Source organism: Diorhabda sublineata, chromosome 7, assembly GCF_026230105.1.
Source record: "Diorhabda sublineata isolate icDioSubl1.1 chromosome 7, icDioSubl1.1, whole genome shotgun sequence".
NCBI classification, from domain to species: domain Eukaryota; kingdom Metazoa; phylum Arthropoda; class Insecta; order Coleoptera; family Chrysomelidae; genus Diorhabda; species Diorhabda sublineata.
In genome coordinates, this window is record NC_079480.1 from 13,819,124 (window position 1) to 13,841,733 (window position 22,610).

General features: G+C 32.0%; 2 protein-coding genes across 4 annotated transcripts in view; both read right to left on the bottom strand.

The window, feature by feature from the left end:
- The window catches only part of LOC130446406 (receptor-type tyrosine-protein phosphatase delta-like), a 51,166-nt gene extending 34,954 nt beyond the window's left edge, over nucleotides 1–16,212 (bottom strand). Inside the window, exons 1-9 of the mRNA XM_056782652.1 lie at nucleotides 16,181–16,212; nucleotides 13,475–13,614; nucleotides 6,870–7,028; nucleotides 5,478–5,773; nucleotides 5,249–5,420; nucleotides 3,202–3,380; nucleotides 2,296–2,425; nucleotides 1,242–1,343; nucleotides 823–978 (exon numbers count right to left, since the gene is read on the bottom strand). Coding sequence (XP_056638630.1) covers nucleotides 823–978; nucleotides 1,242–1,343; nucleotides 2,296–2,425; nucleotides 3,202–3,380; nucleotides 5,249–5,420; nucleotides 5,478–5,773; nucleotides 6,870–7,028; nucleotides 13,475–13,614; nucleotides 16,181–16,200 — 1,354 coding nt within the window. The 5' untranslated portion in view covers nucleotides 16,201–16,212. The remainder of the gene's footprint in view (nucleotides 1–822; nucleotides 979–1,241; nucleotides 1,344–2,295; nucleotides 2,426–3,201; nucleotides 3,381–5,248; nucleotides 5,421–5,477; nucleotides 5,774–6,869; nucleotides 7,029–13,474; nucleotides 13,615–16,180) is intronic.
- Nucleotides 16,213–17,458: 1,246 nt separating this feature from the next.
- Nucleotides 17,459–22,610, bottom strand: part of LOC130446348 (uncharacterized) — a 29,795-nt gene continuing 24,643 nt past the window's right edge. For 2 of the 3 annotated variants that reach the window (XM_056782548.1, XM_056782550.1), the window contains one exon: nucleotides 17,459–20,687. In XM_056782548.1, the coding sequence (XP_056638526.1) occupies nucleotides 19,325–20,687 (1,363 nt within the window). In that variant the 3' untranslated portion in view covers nucleotides 17,459–19,324. The remainder of the gene's footprint in view (nucleotides 20,688–22,610) is intronic. The other variant, XM_056782549.1, reaches the window with a different exon arrangement.

Below are 22,610 nucleotides of genomic sequence, written 5' to 3' on the forward strand. Positions count from 1 at the left end.
TTCATGATAAACAGCTGACTAGTTACTTAATCATCAACCGCACCTCGTTGTTAGATTATTTTAAACTAAACTTAGCCTGATAGGGTTGATAAGAAACATTAATAAAATCTAATTTATGAAAAATTGATAAATAAACATTTTTATATGATTTTTTTTCCAAAATATTGTTGTTGAAGTATTTGAAATCAATAAAACATTTAAATCCTTGCTCTAGGGGACAAAAGGACTGGCAAAATGGAAGAAATCGATAGAAAAAACTGAGAACTTCACTGGAACCAAATATTGCAGGAGATGTAGAAAGGAAGTTGAAGTAAAATGAAGAAGTAGAAGGACTGGAAGGAGAAAATATAATAAGTTATATGAAAACACAAAGACTAACTAAGACACATAATGGGAGGGAAGGTAGCAAAATGTATAAATACTCTTTTGGTCAAAAGACAGAGAAAGACCAAGAAATATCTGGAGAAACCACATTGAAGAAGATGATACCAGAATTGTAGAAATTGTAGCAGACAAACGAAGCCAGGATCAACAAAAAACAGTAAAAAAAAACAAGGGGAGTAATTCACCCCAATAAAGGGGCACAACGCGCTAGCCATAATCCAAGATATTCAACAGCATAATAATGAATGATGATGTCATCTTTGTGGAAGATAAAATTACCTCGCTTTTATTTCATGGCTACCATAAAATAGTTCGTTATATTTTTTTGTCATCTCGTATACTCATAACTTCAGCTTTCACATATTCATTAACAGTAAATAATTAAATAAAAAAATTATTTAACAAAAATAGAAACATTTAAATCTTTAATCTACTTACGTTTATCACAACTGGTGGTTTTATATCCCGCCGAACAAAAACATTTAGTTGTGTCCTCGTATAACTGACAATACTTGAATTGACCACAACTTTCTTCTCCGAATAGGAGACATGGGATGCAATCTCTACCAAACGAATTCGATTCGCAATTAATAACTTGAAAAAAAAAACAAATTTTGACCAATATCTCCAGTATGCAACTGATTAAATCATTCCTAAATTACTACAATTCAAAAGTTTGTGAATTATACATCCCAAAATTTATGAAAAAAAAACAGCAAACAAGCAAAAAATTAATATTTGAATATATATTTACATCCTTTTAGCTTTTTTACAAATCAATAAGAAGATTTCATTTTTTTTCCGAAAATTTCTTTAGTAATAATGAGATATTTTTTTAAGAAATTATTTATACTCACTATCTGTGCTTAGTTCTTTTTTCTTATCTACTGTTATTGTGCCTGAATCCTCAATTCTTTGACAGCTAAGATTATCCGAATCACCCTGTATATACCTGTATTCTGCAACACAATTATTAAGTTTTTCCGAAACTATGTAAAAACCAGGTGAGTGGTAAATTTGAATTGAATTGACTTGACTAGATCGTCTTAGATTTTTCTATAATTTCTTAAAGACAGATAAAAATTTGACGTTTCGATCTGTTCAGGTCTTTATCAAAATAACGTTAAATTTATTGTTGGAAAATCTCCGACTACCGAGTCATTTTTTGTAAGTCTGGGAACTGAAAGTAATCCGAGGGGACTAAATCTGGCGGATGCGGTGTATATGAATTTTAATTCGTTAATTTTGGTCCTTGCAATAACGGATGTGCGAGCTGGTGCATTGTCTTGATAAAACACTTTTTTCTTAGCCGAATACGGCCGTTTCTTTACCCAAACGTTCCTTTAAGTTCACGTAATACTAGAAGTTGATATTTTTTCCTTTTTCAATAAAAATTATCCCACGCGCATCCCACAAAACCGAGGCCATGACCTTGCCTGCAGATGGAACGGTCTTTGCCTTCTTTGGAGACAATTCTCTCTTTTCAGTCCATTGTTTTGATTGTTATTTTGCTTCGGGTGCGAAGTGAACCCACGTTGTATCCAAGGTCATGAAAAACTAGATGGAAACATTTTCACGACGCTGTTTTTGTTCCATTGTGTGCAAACGCGGCACCCATTTTGCACACAGCTTTCTAATGTCCAAATTTTCAGTTAGTATGCGTTGTACTGCACTTTTTGGAATGCCTACTATGTCTACTAGTCAGTTGTCGATCATCCAATACTGCTCAGTGGATTTTCTTCAACATTTCTGGAGTCGTCACCTCATTTGGTCGACCACTGCGATGCGGTCTTCACAAGTCGGACTCTGCTACTCAATATTTTACCGTCGTTCACAAATTTACTATTGATGGGTGCCAAACAAATACTAAACAACGTGGCGTCTTTAAACTTGAAACGTATGTTAGCTTACCTGTTTCCGAACATTCCCTAACGTCATCTATAGCCCAATAATTGTTTTTGGACTGCAGTTGGGCAAAGTACATATCGTATTCATCACAGGACATATTATTTTTGTATAATTTGATTTCCTGCCATTTTCCCTGAAATCAAAATAATGATACGTTTCCAAACAATAAGTTCTATTTAAACAGAAAGCTTTAAAAATATTTAATTTTGAATGTGTTACTTATTTCATTTAGTGTCTCAATAGCTTAGGTGGAATTTTCTATGGGTACTTTATAGCCAGCCACAACGGACTCGTAGCAAATGTAGCATTTTTTATTTATTCTTGATGATTTGATGAACATCCAAATTTGACTAGAGAAGGGTGAGAGAGAGAAGGAGAGAGAGAAGTATATTTTAAGTAGGATGCGGAAATTTTCATAGCGAGGTAGGTTCATTGGATTTGGCCCTTATATAGGAGCTGCTCCGTAGCAGACTGGAGTTGTGATTTATGTTTGTGATTGTACAACTCCAAGCCGAATGAAGAGAAAAAAACAACCAGCTTGGATTTGTGTAAGAAGGTGAAAGAGAAAAGCTTTATCCAAACAATCGGTTTTTTGTTTTTATTTGTTTTTTTGTTGTTTTTTTATTTTTTTGTTTTTTAGATTTTTTGTTTTTTATTTCTTTGTTTTTTAGTTTTTTTATTTTTTTGTTTTTTTATTTTTTTTAATTTTTTTATCATCGGCCATTTGGCTGGTAAACCGGTTCATCAGATAACAGAAAAACCGTAGAAAACCTGTACTACCAACGATTTACTTGATGATAAAAATAATATTCGAAAAAAAAGATATACGCCTTGTACTGAAGATGTGCAATAACGCCGAAATCTCTTATTTGCTATAGGGTATCGGGTCTTCATATTTTAACTACTTACATTAGTACTAAATGTTTCGTTTATTTCCTCTGTACTTTGTTTCGATTTGATTCGTATCGTTAAATTTGTATTTATCGATGTTTTAATGAACATTGATACACAAATTTTTTTATCGGTTGGTTTCAATCGAGGACCTATAAGGTCGATGCTTCTAGCACTTCTGCTTTCTAAAAAATAATCTGCAAAATAGAAATAATATATTAACATAAAGTATGTACTCCTTTGATGATCTCAATAATTGATTTTTTCCACTAGTTTCGCAAACATCTTGACTTTATTGTATACTTTTGTAGTGCAATCCATCTTAGCTAAACGAGTATTGATAACATCTAATAGAATATATTGATTTAGATTCTCATATAATCTTCTTTGGATGATCTTCTCAATAATTTTCCTAAATCCCGCTAACTGATGGAGTATATCGATTTAGGTTCTCATATAATCTTCCTTGGATTATATTTTCAAAATTGTTCTTCCGATCCAAACTCATGTGGTCGATTTTATCAATTTAGATCCTTATATAATCTTCTTTGTACGATCTTCTCAATTTTTCATCTAAATCTAGCTAACTGATGGATTATATCGATTTAGATTCTTATATAATCTTCGTTGAATCATCTTTTCAAAATCTTTCTCTCAATCTAAACACATGTGGTCGATTTTATTAATTTAGATCCTCATACAATCTTCTTTGTATGATCTTCTCAATAATTTTCCTACATCTAGCTAACTGATGGAGTATATCGATTAGGTTCTCATATAATCTTCCTTGGATTATCTTTTCAAAATTGTTCCTCCGATCCAAACTCATGTGATCGATTTTATCAATTTAGATCCTCATATAATCTTCTTAGTATGATCTTCTCAATTTTTCATCTGAATCTAGCTAAATGATGGATTATATCGATTTAGATTCACATATAAGCTTCGTTGAATCATCTTTTCAAAATCTTTCCCTCAATCTAAACCCATGTGATCGATGTCAATATTTTCTCTAATTCCAAGCTCAATGATGGATTATATCGATTAAGATTCTCATATAATCTTCCTTGAATCATCTTCCCGACATTTTTCTTTCAATCCAAGCTCATGTGGTGAAATATATTAATTTAAACCCTCATATAATCTTCTTTGAATGATCACCCCAATTTTCTCTGTAAATATAAGCTCATGTGTTTAAAAATAATATATTATTGATTTATACTCTCATATGATGTTCCTTGGACTATCTTCCCAATTTTTTTCTATAATTTAAAACTCATGTGATCCAATATATCAATTTAGTCCTTCATATAATCTTCCTTCGATAATATTCTCAATTTTTTTCTGTAAATTCAACCTCATGTTATCGAATATATTAATTTAGACCCTCATATAATCTTCCTGGTATGATCTTCTCAATATCTTTTTCAATTTAAGCTAATAGATTTAACATAATGATTTATATTTTTTCATAAACTTCTTTGGATCATCTTCTCGAATTTTTTTAACCGTAGAACAATTGGTGGTTTTCATACCGGACACTGTTTGAGCTACCAATACATCAATACCCACATTTATACTGCCTGACTAAATAATATAATCATCTCAAGAGTCTGTACGAACTTTTTTACCATCAGACCACGAAGACGGTAAATCATAACGTGCGTCCAATAATGTAATTGTCTATCACTTACTTTTTATAAATCACGGAGTACGTTTGATGTTTGTTTCAAGTAAGTTTTTATTATAGCAGGAGGTTTATTTACATTGTTTCTTTTGAATAAGGTCTAGAAAGATCTATTTATTTATTAGTTTTAATTTTTCGTTTTCTAGAAGTTTGGGAAATTCTGTAGCGTAGTTAGTTCAGTATATAATAAATAGTCGTAGTAAACAGAACGAATTAACAGAGGAATCGAAGATTTTAAATAACTTATTTAAGTTACTAAAGTGATAGTTCTAAGTAAATCATATAAATTAGTTGAATGTAGTGTAAGGTATTTTAAGAACGTATAACGAATGAAAATCGTATGAATAAAATAAAAAGAAAAAACAATACCATACTCACAAGTGTGTATTTTCCATGATGAGTTACCATCGGAACGTATATACATTTTTTTAGGAACAAAAAATTCATAATCTATATATTTCATAATTTCTTCGTTGTTTTGGAATACTCTTAACAACTTTTCGAATTTTTGTATGACGAAATGATTCCAGGTATTCTTAAAAAGGTCTCCCTAAAAAAGAAACATTCCAATGCGGACATTCACCATGTATATGGTTAAATTCCATACCAATTTCATATCACGTGCAAGCTTGCAGTTGTCTTGAGCCCATATCCCATACCTGTCAGGTATATAACCGCTATCGCATTTTCGTAAAATTGATTGGTTTCTGTCATAAGCGCCGAACTGTATCCAGTAGCATTTTGAAGATGGAGGATCAGTTCCGCTTCCGTCGCATATATAAATATGCACACCTTTATCAGTGTTAATTGATAAGGGAATACTCATGTTTTCCTCCACATTGAGTACAAGATCAAAAGTATAATTCCCCTTTTTAGGATCGTACGTTTTCCATGTCTTGAATCCTGAAAAATACTTTTATCTTTTTGCGTTCGAACAGGAATAGGATAACTGACAAGTTTTATGAATTTTAGACAATTAGTCTGGAATAATAAGGGTGTGGGATGAGAAAAACTTTGTACATTTTCATACAGCAATTAAAGTAGGCATTGACTGAGAATGTTATTAATTATTCCTCGTAATTTGGCAATTGTCCCAAATATAAACATTACGTCTCTATTAAAAGTTTAGTTTCAACTATAGAAAATCTAAAAGACAATAAACGACGTAAAATAATTCTCAAATTTTATGAATAGTAACAAGATCTGAAGAAGTAGTTTATAGTTTGAAGGAATAGCCAGACAAACAATTTGCTACGTCGGCGTATAAGGTTAGTCAAGATCAGACAGAAAGCAATAGAAATGCCAAAAAAGAAAAGAGTTTTGGTTAGAGCGGCTCGCGGAGAACTTGGAGTCAGTTTGCGAAAATTGGGAAGAAAATTCGAAATCGATAAGAAATATGTGTGCAGCTTTCCAAATTATCTGAGAAGCAACAAAAAGATCAAAAATTAAAGTCTCAGTGATAACAAACTAACGGTTTGAAAATCATTATCGACGACGGGTCATATTTTACTTTTGACGGGAGTTATGCATAGTGCATAGTGTAAAGTGTATAGTGTATAGCGTATAGCATATAGCATATAGCGTATAGCGTATAGCGTATAGCGTATAGCTAGCGTATAAACATTTCAATAAAGTAGTGAAAGTTTAATTCTCGGTTTTGAAAGTTGATATGTTGATAAGCATGTTTTTGACACCTGCATCAACATTTTCGACACGAGCAGTTAAAAATTTGTATAACGACAAAATAAATAGTCCCTAGTTACGAATTACTCATGAAAAATTTTTCCCTTCCGTTGTTATAGAGGGCGCGCGTGTACTGCTTACAAGAAGTGATTGTTAAATTTTCGTTTCTGGTATTAGTGACGAATGTACGTACATTCGACATAGATATGGTGGAAAAACAATTTATTATTCAGTTTAATTAACAACTAAATGAAAATGATAATCATACATGTTTATTTTGTTGTCTAAAATAACCAAATCATTTAACTTAACTTACTTTCCCATCTTCTATCAGTGATTATTTCGGGTTCAATAATCCTATGTGAATATTGTATATACCAATTTTCACGTTTAAACCATTCGTTATGGCATTTATTTTGGTTATCAAACATGCAGTCAAAAGATTTCACACTCAGTGCTGGATATATAAGAGATTCTAAAAATTCATCGTTAAATCTAAATATAACTTAAAGATATTAAAAACAAAAATACAAATATTATTTGAGGAAACCTATTTAAATATCAAATTATAACAGCTTATTACTATTAGAATCAGTGGCGGATCTATGGGGGGGGGTTATAGCCCCTCCCCCTCCATTGGGTCCAAATTTATATTGGATAAAACGGGATACGTCAAAAGTTTATCATAACTTTTATGGAAAATTGAAATAATTCAACATTCAATCGATAAGCAGAAGGTTATAATGTTTGTATCTACACTATCACTATAGTTTGCGTGTTAAACTTGTTCCACAACAACTCAACAGGGTTAAGTTCGGGTGACTGTGACGGTCAATTCATGACTTTCAATACATTCTTCTTTTTTTCAGAACATACCACGTTTTGCTTTAATATCTTTTATAGCATTCTTTCTCCAAAATTCCTTAAATTTTTACCTCCAATCGCCCTACATCTGAATCATCCCCAAACGTTCAACGAGCCTCCGCTGTATTTTATAGTCGAGAAAACATACGGATCTTACATCCGATTTTCCTTTCACCTGCGTGCAAATACTCTTCTATTAGTACCAGAAACCTCAAACTTTGGCTCATCACTATATAGAACTCCCTCACACTCCTAATACAGTGAACCAAGCAAATCACCTCGAAACAAAATTTTTTCCCAATTATCATTCTCGTTATTTGATGGTAATTATTTTATATTACTGTTGGTTTTGTTTTTAAATTTTACAATCTGTGTTTAGCACTGTCAAATGTGAAATAAATGTAGATTTATATTAAAATTATTAAATACCTTTCCTCAATTGAATACCAACCCCCACAATCAATTTGATCAGTGTTTTGAATACGAAAAAAAAAGATTATAACTGAACTATCGAATTTTTTCAAAAAATTAAACATGAAATACAGTGGACATTTAACATAATTATCTCTTCAATTTCAAAGCTCAAGCCTATGTTCTTAGATATGCTGAAGATGCCAATAATTCTTCTACTAGCACCTTCCTTGTTTTTTTGATACGTTGGTTAGCATGAGTACTGTACAGTGAACCAAGCAAATCACCAATTTGGTGACCTTCATGGATTAGTTAGAAATTTTGATAGAAGCTCAAAAATGATGCAAATAATAAACCTGATTTGGTGCCAATGTATGTTTCTACCCCAGGGGTGAATGCCACCCTTACTCGGGAGTGGAAATTTAAAATTTCAAAATAATACCGGGAATCGATAGAAAATTGAATTTTATAAATAACAATGTCTGAGTTATTCGCGATCGTTAAATTTAAAAAAAAGCACGTTCCTCGGTATTTTTTCACGAAAAACTCAAAAATTACGCATTTTCTGGAAAAAATTATTCTGATCGAAATTGAAGCTTATAAAAAAACAAAGAAATTAGTCAGTTTAAATGAAATTTTTTAAATAATATTTAACAACTTATGAGTCACTGAAAGCAATTTTTTTTTTCGTAAATGTATGCAGATGTTTGAGCTCAAATAACGGAAAAATTGTATCCAACCTTTTAAAGTACTTTTTAAGACTTTTAAAATGAGTTTTTATAAAACCGTCTAACATGAAAATTGAGCGAGTTAAGACGAAAATAAGTTAAGTAACACGAATTTGAAAAAAAAATGTCTGTAAATTTGACACCATGTGCGGCAAAATTAAAATTAATCGTAGCCCATGTAAAATTATCTTTGTTTAAGCCCTAACAACACGTTCCAAAAGTTTGAATGGTTTAGAACACGTATATTTTGAAAAAAGTTGTTTAATGTGAATTTTTTTTCGATATTTAAAAAAAAACGTTATTTTTTCATATTATCTCAAAAACTATTGGATCAACAAAAGAATTTTTTTTGTAGCTTTTTTATTTTACTGTTTTAAACTCACGTAGCTTGAAAATTAAACGAGATATAAGCGTTTAAAGTATTGATTTCAATGCTAAGGGAGAGTCTTTTTTACCCTTTAACATCAAAATTCTCTGAATAAAAGGACCTAGAAGGGTTGCAGCTCTCATGGTTTTGTAGCTTATGAAATTCCCTACAAAATGATGTTTGGATGAATGCAAAAAGCTTAAATGGATGCCGAGTCATTATTAAAAAACAGAATACATTTTTCTAGAGATAATGATGGAAAATCACGAAACGTCTAAGTTTTGATCTTTTGTATTTATATTTTATCATATTTTTCCATTTTGAGGGGTGGCATTATTAAAAATATTAAGGGTCAGATTTCTTATACTCGAAGAAAATAAATTCTCCTATTACGATCCGAAATAAAAAAAATTTCATGTTTTTACCAGATTTTTTAAATAATCTTTGTATGAGGGGCTGTTTTTAAGGGTAGGTGAGCTGTAAAATATCAAAATATTAAAGTCATGATACAAAACAATCATCATGTATTATATTTGAACATAACTATAGCCCATTGCCGCTTTAATTCATCGGTTTTCAATTTATTGGATTAAGGGGTGATTTTCACCTCTTAAAAATAAAAAGCATACTTTGAGACCAAATCAGGTTTGAAGAGGAGGGTAAGATGAACTTAATTCCGAATTTTTATGAAGATCGATGAAGGTCTTTAAAATTGCGAGGTTTCGGTCGATTTTATTGAATGGCTGTACTATCCCACTGTTTGACGTCTTAAAAGTGGTCTTCTTTTAGAAGTCAACAAAGGCAGATTCCTGAATTAATTGATCTGGCAATGGTGATTTTTGCCTAAATTTCGAAGACTTTCGGTTAATGCACAAGTTTCACCCGATAGTGTCTTGGTTTTACCCTTTTTCAAAGCTCACAATCTCAATTTGCAACAATTCGTACATAAATTTCACAGCACGTTCTTGCATCTCACAAACTAACTGGGACTAAACTACAATCACAAACACCGAAGAAATAATTCATAGTTCAATAATAATAAACAAATTAATATGAAAGAGGAATTTGTTAAAGTATATTACTATTTTGAAATTTAATATTGATGGTAGAAAAAAAAACGACCAGATGTTTAAGAATAATCGTTCTCCTAGGACCAAATTCTTCTAAATTATTTTTGACGTAATTATCATCAAAAAAGAAGAGCTTACGTTTGGTGTTCGGTATGTCGACATTGAAAATTGTAGGGTAAACGATTTGGATTTGTATAACTCAATAAAGTCGACCATAGAATAAGAAATGTCCAAGTTTGATGTGCCATATGATTTCCTATGCGGCCAAGGTTATATGGCCCAGTTACTTGGTGTGTTAGCCTTAATTTCTAATCAATTAACAGTCACTGTTCCAGTCACTCCCTGAACCTGTCTAGCACCAAATGCTGTGACAATCCAGAAGTAAGAAATGCCATTGGGAATGATTCGAACATTTCAACAGTTTGCATCAACAAAAATATATATATGTTGACTTCAGCAATTAAAAAAAGTGAACTATAAGGCCAAGTCAACAACTGTAAAGCCATCAGCTTTAGATGGTGTAAGATAAATTTTTGATAACTTCAGAAACATTCGTCGACTGTATGAAAAAGCCGTTCAACTCGCTGATGAACTGGGGTACTCAGAACATGCGGACACCAACAGCATCGATGCAACATTCCCACTAAAAATGCCGGAGAATACTTCAGAAGAACAGTGTTCTTAACTGTCGTTGATTGATGCGAGGTTCGGGAGCGAGGGCGAGGATTTTCGTGAGATCTTTCCTGTGAAAACTTTAAAAAGTTTAAAGTCAATGACATTCTTTAAGCTACTGGAAAATACCAGGTTTCAACTGACCAGATGAGGAGTTTTAGTTTGCTAACTGCAAAAATCAAGATATGAAGCTTCCTTTTTTAAATCTAGGGACCAATCTTTATTTCAACAATAACGGCTGTGTTCCCTCCCCTGGCCCTAATAACAGCTTACAATCGCTTTTTCATGGATCGACTAAATTTCTTTACTTCATCTTATTTGATTCTATCCTATTCTTCAGTGTGCGCCGTTTTGAGGTCCGATTTCGTAGTTAGTGCAAGATTTCTAACCCGAACTTTTGAGGAGCTTCATCACTTGTATCTATTTTCAAACCGAATTATTGTTTTTTGTTAACGGAGATGTGTATCGGTTAACTTTGGTGGCTGATCTAGCCTTATAGTACCTCAACTAGCACTATTGTAAGCGTAAAAAATGGTTACTAATCATAATATATCGTTGGACTGTGAGATCAAGAAACAATTAACATTTTGAAGCTTTAAGATATTACTAAGAAAACAGTGACTTGCGATTGCATAGGTCTCGCCTTAATCAATTTTTTTCTCAAGAGAGTATAAGATAATAACCAGTTAAATTGAGAACTCAAAGTTTAAAGAAAAAAATTAAATGTCAGTTCTATACAAAATTTCAATAGACTAGGTTGCAGAGCTACTTGAGTTGTACTATGAAAGTACGTTTAAACGGGTAGTACAGCCAGCCATTCAAGCTTAAAACCGACCGAAACCTTGCAATTTTAAAGACCTTTATCGATCTTCTTGAAAATTTGGAATTAAGTTCATATTACCCTCCTCTTCAAACCTGATTTGGTCGCAAAGTATGCTTTTTATTTTTAAGGGGTAAAAATCACCCCTTACTCCAATAAATTGAAAACTAATTAATTAAAGCGGTAATGGGCTATAGTTATATTATTATAATAAATGTTTATTGTTTTGTATAATGAATTTAATATTTTGATATTTTACAGCTCACCTACCCTTAAAAATAACCCCTCATACAAAGATTATTTAAAAAATCTGGTAAAAACATAAAATTTTTTTTATTTCGGATCGTAATAGGAGAATTTATTTTCTTTAAGTATAAGAAATCTGACCCTTAATATTTTTAATAATGCCACCACCAAAAACCACCCCTCAAAATGGAAAAATATGATAAAATATAAATACAAAAGATCAAAACTTAGACATTTCGTGATTTTCCAACATTATCTCTAGAAAAACGGTTATGGTTTCGGTTTTATGGTTATGAAATGGTTTCGGTTTTTTAATAATAACTCGGCTTCCCTTTAAGCTTTTTGCATTCATCCATACATCATTTTGTAGAGAATTTCATAAACTACAAAACCATGAGAGCTGCAACCCTTCTAGGTCCTTTTATTCAGAGAATTTTGATGTTAAAGGGTAAAAAAGAAATCGATACTTTAAACGCTTATATCTCGTTAAATTTTCAAGCTACGTCAAATAAAAGCTAAATTTTAGTTACAAAAAAATTCGTTGATCCAATAGTTTTTGAGAGTTTTTGAAAAAATAACGTTTTTTTTTAAACCAAAAAAAATTCACATTAAACAACTTTTTTCAAAATATATGTGTTCCAAACCAATCAAACTTTTGGAACGTGTTGTTAGTGCTTAAACAAAGATAAGGTACAATTAATTTTAATTTTGCCGCACAAATTTCCCGCACCGTCAAATTTACAGAAATTTTTTTTTTAAATTCGAGTTACTTAACTTATTTTCGTCATAACTCGCTTAATTTTCAAAAAGTACTTTAAAATGTTGGATACAAGTTTTCATGAAAAATTGATCGTTTTTCCGTTATTTGAGCTCAAACCTCTACATAAATGTATGAAAAAGAAAAAATTGGCTTTCAGTGTCTCATAAGTTGCTGAATATTATTTAAAAAATTTCATTTAAACTGACTAATTTCTTTGTTATTTTATAAGCTTCAATTTTGATAAGAGTAATTTTTTCCAGAAAATGCGTAATTTTCGAGTTTTTCGGGAAAAAATTTTGTAAAACGTGTTTGGTTTTTTTTAATTTTCAATCACGAATAATTCAGAAACTATTAAGTTAAATGAAAAACTTAGTTCCACATTTTCTTCATAAAATTCAATTTTCTATCGATTCCCGGTGTTATTTTGAAATTTTAAATTAACCACCCCCCCCCTTCGATAGTTCAGTTATAACCTTTTTTTTCGTATTCAAAACACTGATCAAATTGATTGTGGGGGTTGGTATTCAATTGAGGAAAGGTATATAATAATTTTAATATAAATCTACATTTATTTCACATTTGACAGTGCTAAACACAGATTGTAAAATTTAAAAACAAAATCTAGAAACCAACAGTAATATAAAATAATTCCCATCAAATAACGAGATTGATAATTGGGAAAAAATTTTATTGATTGGCAATATTGTCAAAATGGCGATCTTAATATAATTTCACAACAATAATTAACAAAGAAGTGTTCTAAAACTACTATTTTTGACCCCCGAACTCTCTATTACTTCATATCCCAAGACCCCCTGGTTATCCCCGCCCCCCTTATTACTATTCTAGATCCGCCACTGATGAGAATCGTTCGTATCACAATCAGGCGAAACGACAATTTTTTATATGTTTGTTGAAATTAATTTTCTATCAAATGTGATCTAAAATCAAAACGACTTATCAAGAAAATAATAATTTCTCACCTCGATTGATGAATTCTGTATTTTTTTCAGTAAAAACAATTGCCGAGCTTGAGTTTGTAATACAATAATTATTGGCAAGCATAAAAATTGATTTATCTTCTGATTGAACGTAATATACCAGCCATAGTATGAAGAAAAATCTAAAACGATCAGTTCAAATTTTTATACATAGAACTAAACGTATAGGGGAGCGCGAACTTTAACGATTAGGGGTAATTTGTCTTATATAAACTTGCATCCCTCGGGAGTTATATTTCTCATTGACAACAAAATGATTATCGTTGACAAACAAAGGAGAAATAGTTTATCAAAATTAAACCTCACGTTAACTATATTTTAAAAAGTTAATATTCTTTTCTTCAAAATGCTAAAACTCTCGAGAAAAAATATTCGTGGGAGAATTTTTAGGTACAATAGGGAAATTTTTTATAGGAAGAAGGTTTGTTGGGGTCCTGATATAGGAGTTGCTCCTCTGCAGGGCTCAAAACTCTTTATACCACGTCGTATAATAAACATTTTCCATTGGTTGAATTTGGAATGTCACTGAAAAACTGATTTCAGGATTTGTTGATCTGTGGTTTTCCAATTACTGTTAGTAACATCGTTGCCTAGTTTAAAAACTGTACTATGTTGTTTAAGAACATCCAGTCTGTCTTAACAATTTGTTTTTTTTTTTTTCTTAATTCCTTCTCAATTTTTACAAACACTGGGAATACCAACTCGATTGTTGTTGAATCGGTTCTTAAGGCCGATTCATAAACTTGACTTTAGCTGCCGTTCGCGGGTGACGTTTGCCGTCTGACGTCTATTGACTCTAGTCCTTGACTTGACTGTCGCTAACCTTAAAATTTTTGACGTATCTACTGCTTTTTTGATTGGGAGCATTTGGCAAAATCACGTGACAAACGCCACCGGATGTGATTGGCTCTTTTCTATTGCTACGAACGGCCGACAGGAAAAGATAAAACTCGTTAATGTTGAAAGTCACCAACGCCAGAGAGCGATGTCAAACGGCAACTATAAATGGTCTTCTGCATAGAGGATCACACTATTAAGTGATACGAAGTGACCCTTATTTTACCCTCCATTAACGTATCGTGTCGGATTATCTAATTTTTGTTTTATATTAATGTGACTGTGAATACCAGAATTAATAGTTTTTATTGTACACTATAAGATTTAGTATTTAATCCAGGTTGTACACTGACCACTCCTAATGGGAACCAACCTCATAGTTAAGCGATTGCAAGCGTCCAAGGGACATTAACGTATCAAATTACTTACTTTAATTTTATATTGATGTTATTCTTAACGACCATTAATATCTATTCTTATAATCCCTATTGACACTAGTGTCGTTATCTCTCGAAGTTGAATTTTCGAAGGGAGAAATTATCTCATCACTCCCGATAGGAACCATTAGGAACTGTTATTCGTATAGTTAAGTGATACAAAGTGTCCCTTATTTTACCCTTTATTAACGTATTTTTATTTTATATTAATGTGACTGCGAGAGACCATAAATGTCCGTTGTCTATTTTTTATTGTATACAAAACGATTTAGTATTTAAGGCAGGTTGTATACTAACCACTCTTAATAGGAACCAACCTCATTGTTAAGTGATTCCATGTGTAACTTATTTACGACTAGACACTTGAATTTCCATTAACGTATTGTCTCAAATCACTTAATTTTTATCCTATATTAAAGTGACTATAAACGACCATAAATGTCTCTTATCTACTAGTTTTATAATTATTTGTAGGTTTTATTTTATACCATAAGATTTAGTATTTAAGTCGCGTTGTACACTGACCACTCCTAATGGGAGCCAACCTCATAGTTAAGTGATTCCAATGTCCCTTGGACAATTGAAGTTCGGTTAACGTATCAAATTACTTACTTTTATTTTATATCGATCTTAAATATCCATTCTCATAATTAATTATAGCTTTTGTAAACGATAAGATTTAGTTAAAATGAAATAACTCAATTTATAATTTTGTAAGAACTATTTATTAAACAAAAAATAATTAATTAAACTTGGTTTCAATAATTCGACTAGCGTTCTCGACGAATGTCAAACTATTAAGAACGCAGTATCCAATGCTTTGATTTTTTAACCACAACGGCAAACGTCAACGACAACGGCAAACGTCAATGACAAAGGCAAACGTCAACGGCAAACAGAAAGTCAAGTTTATGAATCGGCCCTGAGGCTTAACTATTTGAAAGACAACGAAATAGTATTGGTTAATTGAATTTGGTGGTGTCAAACTCAAATTAGATGGATTAGGTGCAATTTGATTTAGAAGCAAATTTTCAAATATAATTTTACATTGGGTTTGTGTCGTTTTGGGGCCAAATGAACGAACATGTCAATAGAAAGCATAAATTCATACATAATGGTGTATAAAAGTTGTTTTGATTGAAAATGGAGTGTAGGATATGCAACCAAACAACAAAAGATGAAGTTATTTGTAGTCATAACGTCATAAAGATAGTACAATTGATGCTAATTTTTGTAACTTTTCTTTTACGAATTGATAAAAAGATATAAAAAATTTGCTGCTTATAAATAGATCCGTGGAACCTATTGTCGAAATAAGCGAAAAGATAACAAAACCATACAATTTATGGACAATAAATAAATTATTAAAATCACAATATTATATATATATGGTAATATTGAAATCTTTACTTACATTTTCAGTACATTCTGCATTTTTATATAAATAATACTAAGTCAACATTTTATCAGTTTTTGTTTTCCGGGGCGAGTAAAATGCGAATCAAATATCCGGTGATGAGAGATACAATTCGAAATAACCACAAGATCACGTATTTAATATAGATAAAATATGTAATTTTTAGACGAATATCAACCAATTTAACACGATTAAATTATATCATAATCAAGATTAATTATTCAAAATATAAATATACAGGGAAAATAAAAAGTAGTTTTGCATATCTCCTTAGCTTTGCTTGGCTTTCTGTTCGCCGTTGACGTTTACCGTTATCGTTGACATTTGTCGCTGTCGTTGACGTTTGCCGTTGTCGTTGACATTTGCCGTTACAAAACAAAAAACATTGAAATGCAAAGACCGTCTGCCTTCGGTAACTTTTAACATAAACAAATTTCATCTTTTTCCATGTTCTGTTCGTAGTAACTTCAACCAATTTAATTAATAATGTTTTTCCTACTTTCTTAGGTAAAAATGTAAAACAATAGATATTTACCAAAACGAGCGCCAGAGATAACTTTTTAGTTATAAATATGAACTGTTACAGTTAAATCTGTTGAAAGCAAGGTTACTAGAATAATTGAAAGTTTATGACAATAACAAGATGCGCAGTAGACACGTCACCGGTTCTTTACAGCTGTGAATTCGTTAGTTAGAAATATATTTGTATAGCCAGATCAGCAGGAGATAACACACATCCTCATAACTCGAACATAATGTTAGTGAGGTTCTATTTGACATAAAAATATAAACAAAACAAAAATGTAAACATAATGACGTAGCTGGTGTTCTAGCAGCTGATCGTTTGTTTACAAAAACATGCGCATATCACAAACCTTCTATTATTCTAGTAACCTTTGAAAGTACTACAATTGTATTTGTGCGCATGTGCATCAAAATGCGGAGAGCGCAAGATCTCTTGTATGTGTGGAAGAGCTCATGCGCATGACGCGAGCCTTGACAGTTCCCAGTTCTATTATACGGATGTTGCTTTTATTGTTCTTATTAACCGATAATGAACCTTTTTTATCATAAGTGATTTGTTTGATTAACCACGTACCTTAACGAAAACACTGTTTTATCTTTATAATTATTTCAAGTGTTTATAAAGATTCAAACTCAAATCGACTAAGAATTTTGGGTGGTAATGTATGCTAATTATTTCCAGGGTGAGTTAGGATGAAAGTTCTCTGAGCTAAGTTATGGAGGTTCTAATGTTACAATAAAACTCCGATAAACTTTCATTATTTTATTACAAAACAATCTAACAATTATTACAAAATCTAAGCTATCAACGACATACAGATAGAGCATATGCAATATCATTTCAATATTTTTATTAAATCGGTTGTTTCAGCATATTTTTTAGAACCAAAAAGTCCAGTTAGTATCTTGTATGATGAGTAGTTTCATCTCTATAAAAAAACCGGTGGTGTTTCTTCTTAAATTTTTGTATAAAAACTGAAAAGTGCATCTTTGTTCTTTGTCATAAGTTTTTAAACAGTTTTTCTATCTCAAACTCATGGTAAAATACTAAAACATGTTTTTCTTGAGTAGTTTCATCTTCATAAAGAAACCCGACAGTGTTTTCTCTTAAATTTTGTATAGAGACTGAAATGTTCATCGTTATCGACAGTTTTTCACATTTTTCACTTTTTTGAACTAATTTTTTTATCTCAAATTCAAGTTACCGACGATAATACATCCTTTACCTTAAGGAGTTTCATCTCTGTAAAGGAATCCGACAGTGTTTCCTCTTAAATATTGTATAATGCCTGAAAATTTTCTGTTTGTCATTAGTTCTTCTGATTTCCAGCTTTTTGAACTGTTTTTCCATCTCAAACAGATGGTAACGTTACTAAAACATGTTTTCCTTGTGTATTTTCATCTTCATAAATAAACTCGGCGATGTTTTCTCTTAAATTTTTTATAGAGACTGAAATGTTCATCTTTATCGTCAGTTTCTCAGATTTTCCGCTCGTTTTGATTGGTTTTGAGTTCAAGGTAACGACGCTAGGTCATCATTTTCCTTGAGTAGTTTCATCTGTAAAGAAACCCAGCGGTGTTTCTATTAAAATACGGTATTAGAGTTGAAATGTTCATTATTTACCTCACTCTTTCCAGTTTTCTGTTTTATCGAATTGTTTTTCCATCCCAAATCCATTGTAATGTCACTAGAACATCCTTGTCCTTTAGTAGTTTCATTCACATAAACAAACTCGCCTGTGTTTCTAAATTTAATAATATTAAAACTGAAAAATGCATTTTCATCGTTATTTTTTAAAGTTTTCGAACTGTTTTTCCACTCCAAATCCACTGTAACATTCTTTTGAGATTCTTTTCCATGTGTAGTTTCAACTCCCTGACGAAACTCGGCGGTGTTTCCTCTCATCTTTTATATCAAACCTAAAATGTTATTTTTAACCTCACTTTTTACAGTTTCTGCTTTTTCTAACTGTTTTTCCATCCCAAATCCACTGTAATGTCGCCATAACATCCTTGTCCTTTAGTAGTTTCATCGCCATAAAGAAACTTGACTGTGTTTCTTTCTAAATATGTATAGAAGCGGAAATGTGCATTTTCTCGATATTTTTTTATATTTTCCAGTTTTTTTTCATATCAAATCCATTGTAATATAATTATGAGATTATTTTACTTGTGTAGTTTCTTCTCCATAAAGAAACTTGGCGGTGTTTCCTTCTAAATTTAGTATAGAAGCAGAAATGTGCATTTTCATTGTTTTTTTAATAATTTTCACTTTTTGCAACAGTTTTCCATCTCAAATCGATTATAACATAACTATAACATTATTTTTTTGAATTAGTTTCATCTTCGTAAAGAAACTTAAATTTAATATAGAAACTAATATAATCAAACCAAATTTTTTAACCGATTTAAATATACATCTTCACCGTTTCATTTTTATTATAAGTTTTTCCCATTCGCTTTTCCATTCGAATTCCATAATACCGACCTAATCATCGAGTTTCATCTTCGGTAGTTACATTTCTTCAAAGAAACCCGCGGTGTTTACCCCCCTCACCCCAAAAAAAAATTTCGTATCAAAACCGAAATGATTAAACCCGAATTTCTCCACCGGTTTTAATGCACATCCTCATCTTCTTTCTTTCTATTATCCGCTTTATCCGATCCGCTTTGCCATCCCGAATCCATCGTACCGTCGCTGTGACATCCTTGTCCTTGAGTAGTTTCATCTTCGGTTGTAGCTTCCCCGTAAAGTAACCCCCCGGTATTTCCTCCCAAATTTTGTATCAAAGCCGATATATTCGATCCCAAATTCCTCCTCGATTGTTGATTGAGATTCAAAGTTTTCGGGGGGACGTTCTTATTTCCGGAATTATATGAAAAATTCATTTTATTTTGATTGTAGTAATTTTGATCGTACGACAATCCCGATATCGTATTCGTCAAATTACTCGTATTCTGATGGTGGTAATTTTCTTGTTCGGGGATTATTTCGTATTGGGCGTCCGGCGCTAGATAATGATCGGGGAATCCTCGGTGCTTGGGGGTTTGTTCGCACGATTTCTCTTGGAAATAACTGCAACATTCGTCCGGCGAAATCGTATCGTCGGTAGTTTCCGTTAAGGGTGTTTGAACGCTGCTACATAAACTATTTTGGGATATATCTTTAGGTAATAATTGTAGACAAGAATCGGCGTTGAATTCCATATCGTTGGTATCTGGTAAAGGAAAAGGCATCCTACTTCTAACTGACATTTGTCTATTACCCATTCTATGTGCTAAATAATCTTCGTCTTCGGTTACGGTCGAAGAAGAGATATTTTCTTGAAACGTTTGTAATAATTGATTGGTATTGACGTCTTTGGGATCGGTTTTTTGTAACGAAATCAAACGAGGTTTTTGGGCTTCCATAGCTTCGTCGTAAAGCGAGGAATCTTGACCGTCGTTTCTAACGGATATGTTACAACAACTGCTCACGTCGGCGAAATATACTTCGGATTCGCTGGGTTCAGGTTTCCGCGGACTGTTTTCTTGTTTTTGGAAAGCGGCGTTTTCCACTCCTTGTAACCTCGGTAGAAATCTACAATTAGGATTTTCGTTTGGTTTGGATTCGGACATATTGGATTCCTGATAACCGTGTTCGTTTTCCTTTGTCTCTTCTTGATTATTTTGATTGAAGACGGTTTGGACGTTGGTTCGTGTAGTTGGTTGTACGTTCGACTTCACCGAGGCCATGTCAGTTCGTTTCTTCATTTTTCTAACAGGTAATGTATGGGATATCCTGTCTATACAACTAGAAGTATCTGTACTTTCGTTATTGTCATTAACTCGATGAATTTCTGGTTCCGTTGTATTCTCGTAATTATCTTTGTTATTAAAATGCGGTCTCATACGTCGAGAGCCTCTATGCAATTGACTATTCTCGTTCATTTGGCAATGGGACTCGTGGCCGTGAGAATGATGGTGAATGTGATGATACCTGAAAGATATAAAAAAAAGACATTTAAAAAGTAGCATAACGAGATATAATAACAGAAAAAATGAGCAAAAAGAACGAAAAAAAAATATATAGAAACGCCTTTAACAAACGGAAGTGAAGACCACGAAAGAAATAGATAAACTAAATAAAGAAACTAGTGACAAAAAATGGGAAACTTGACGGAGATGACAAGAAACGAGAGACAGTAAAAAAAATAACATCAAAATCAAAACAGATTGATTAAAGAGAAATAAAAGGAGAAAAGAAGAAGAGGGAAAATAGTGGAAGAAATTGATATAAAAGAGACCGAATCCCTCATTCAATAGTTGGTTGTAACCATTACAAAATGAAGAGGAACATTAAGAAAGAAATGAAAAGACTAAGTGAGGGAATTGATAGCAAAACGAGGAAAACGGCAAGACAATGGAAACGAAGAGGAATACTGATATAGATATAATTGTTGTAATAAAGAACTGTGGAAAAAAACAGAAACAAGTTTTTGAGGAAATGAGGATGGTTGCAAGAAACAGAAGATAGTGGAATAAATGATTACGTAAGGAGCCAAAATTTTCATCCAACACTTGTTTGTAGAAAGAGGCTGGAAATACTGATAAAATAACGAAGGTAAATACCAAAAAAGAAATGGGTACAACAAATAAAGGAACTGGTAGCAAAAAGGAAAACTTAAGGGAAATATGGGGAGAACGGTATGAATATATAGTTAAAATGAAGACATATTAACAAAAAAACCAATGTGGACTGTAAAAGATGTGGAGAGAAACCCATAAAAACATAAATGTACTGAATATAGAAACTCTGAAAAAAACAGAAACAAATTTTTGAGGAATTGAAGATGGTGACAAAAGTCAGATGACAATAGAAGAAATAGGAAAAAAGGAACCGAAACCCTCACTTAACACATTGTTATAGGTACCATTAAAGAATGAAAAGAGAAATGGATGAACCAAGTAAAGGAACTGGTAGAAAAAAAAGGGGGAAAATTAAGAGGAAAATGAGAAGACAGTGGAAGAAGTGATATGTTAAAATAAAGACAGATCAACAAAAAAACAAAAAATGTAAAAAGACACCAATAAATACATGAATGTACTAATTCAAGAAACTGTGTATAAAAAGAACAAACAAATTTGGGCAAATTGAAGATGGTGATAAGATTCAAAAAACAGTTGAGGAAATGAATATAAAAGGGCCGAAATCCTCGTTTAACACCTGTACGAAGGATCAAGAAACGAAGGGGGACACTAATAAAGAAGCGGATGTACCAATTAAAAAAACCGTTTCCAAAAATTGAAGAAAATGACAAAATATAATAGACAGTAGAGGAAAAACTTATTGAAGATTATTGCAAGACAGAGAAACGAATGAAAGATATGGTCCTACTGTGATAATGAAGATATAGAGATTAACAAAAAAATGATGAAGACTGGAAACGCCATCAAATAATTGACAGGAAGACCAAGAATAAAAAAGGATACACTACATAGAGGAACTATGGATGAAATAAGGGAAAACTTTGAAGGAATTTACGAAAAAACAAAATAAAAAAAATAGACATAAGAGGGACCGGAACCCTTATACAACACTTGGTTAGAAAATGAGGCTACAAACACCATTAAAAAACGAAGAAGGACTCCATAAAACTTGGGTTCAAAAATTGTAAAGAAATCGAGCAATACAACAAGACACATCTAAATTAAGAAGAGGAAATTGATAACATGGTATTATAAAAGAAAAATATGAAACATTCAAATAAAGGAACCGTGAGTCAAAAGACAAAAAAAAGAAGAAAAAATAGTTACAACAGAGAGACTGGCACCTTCAACCAACATCTGAATGGAGAAGGACATGAAAAACCAATGGGGGAACCAAAATAAATGAATGATGCAAATAAAGGACCTGGGGATT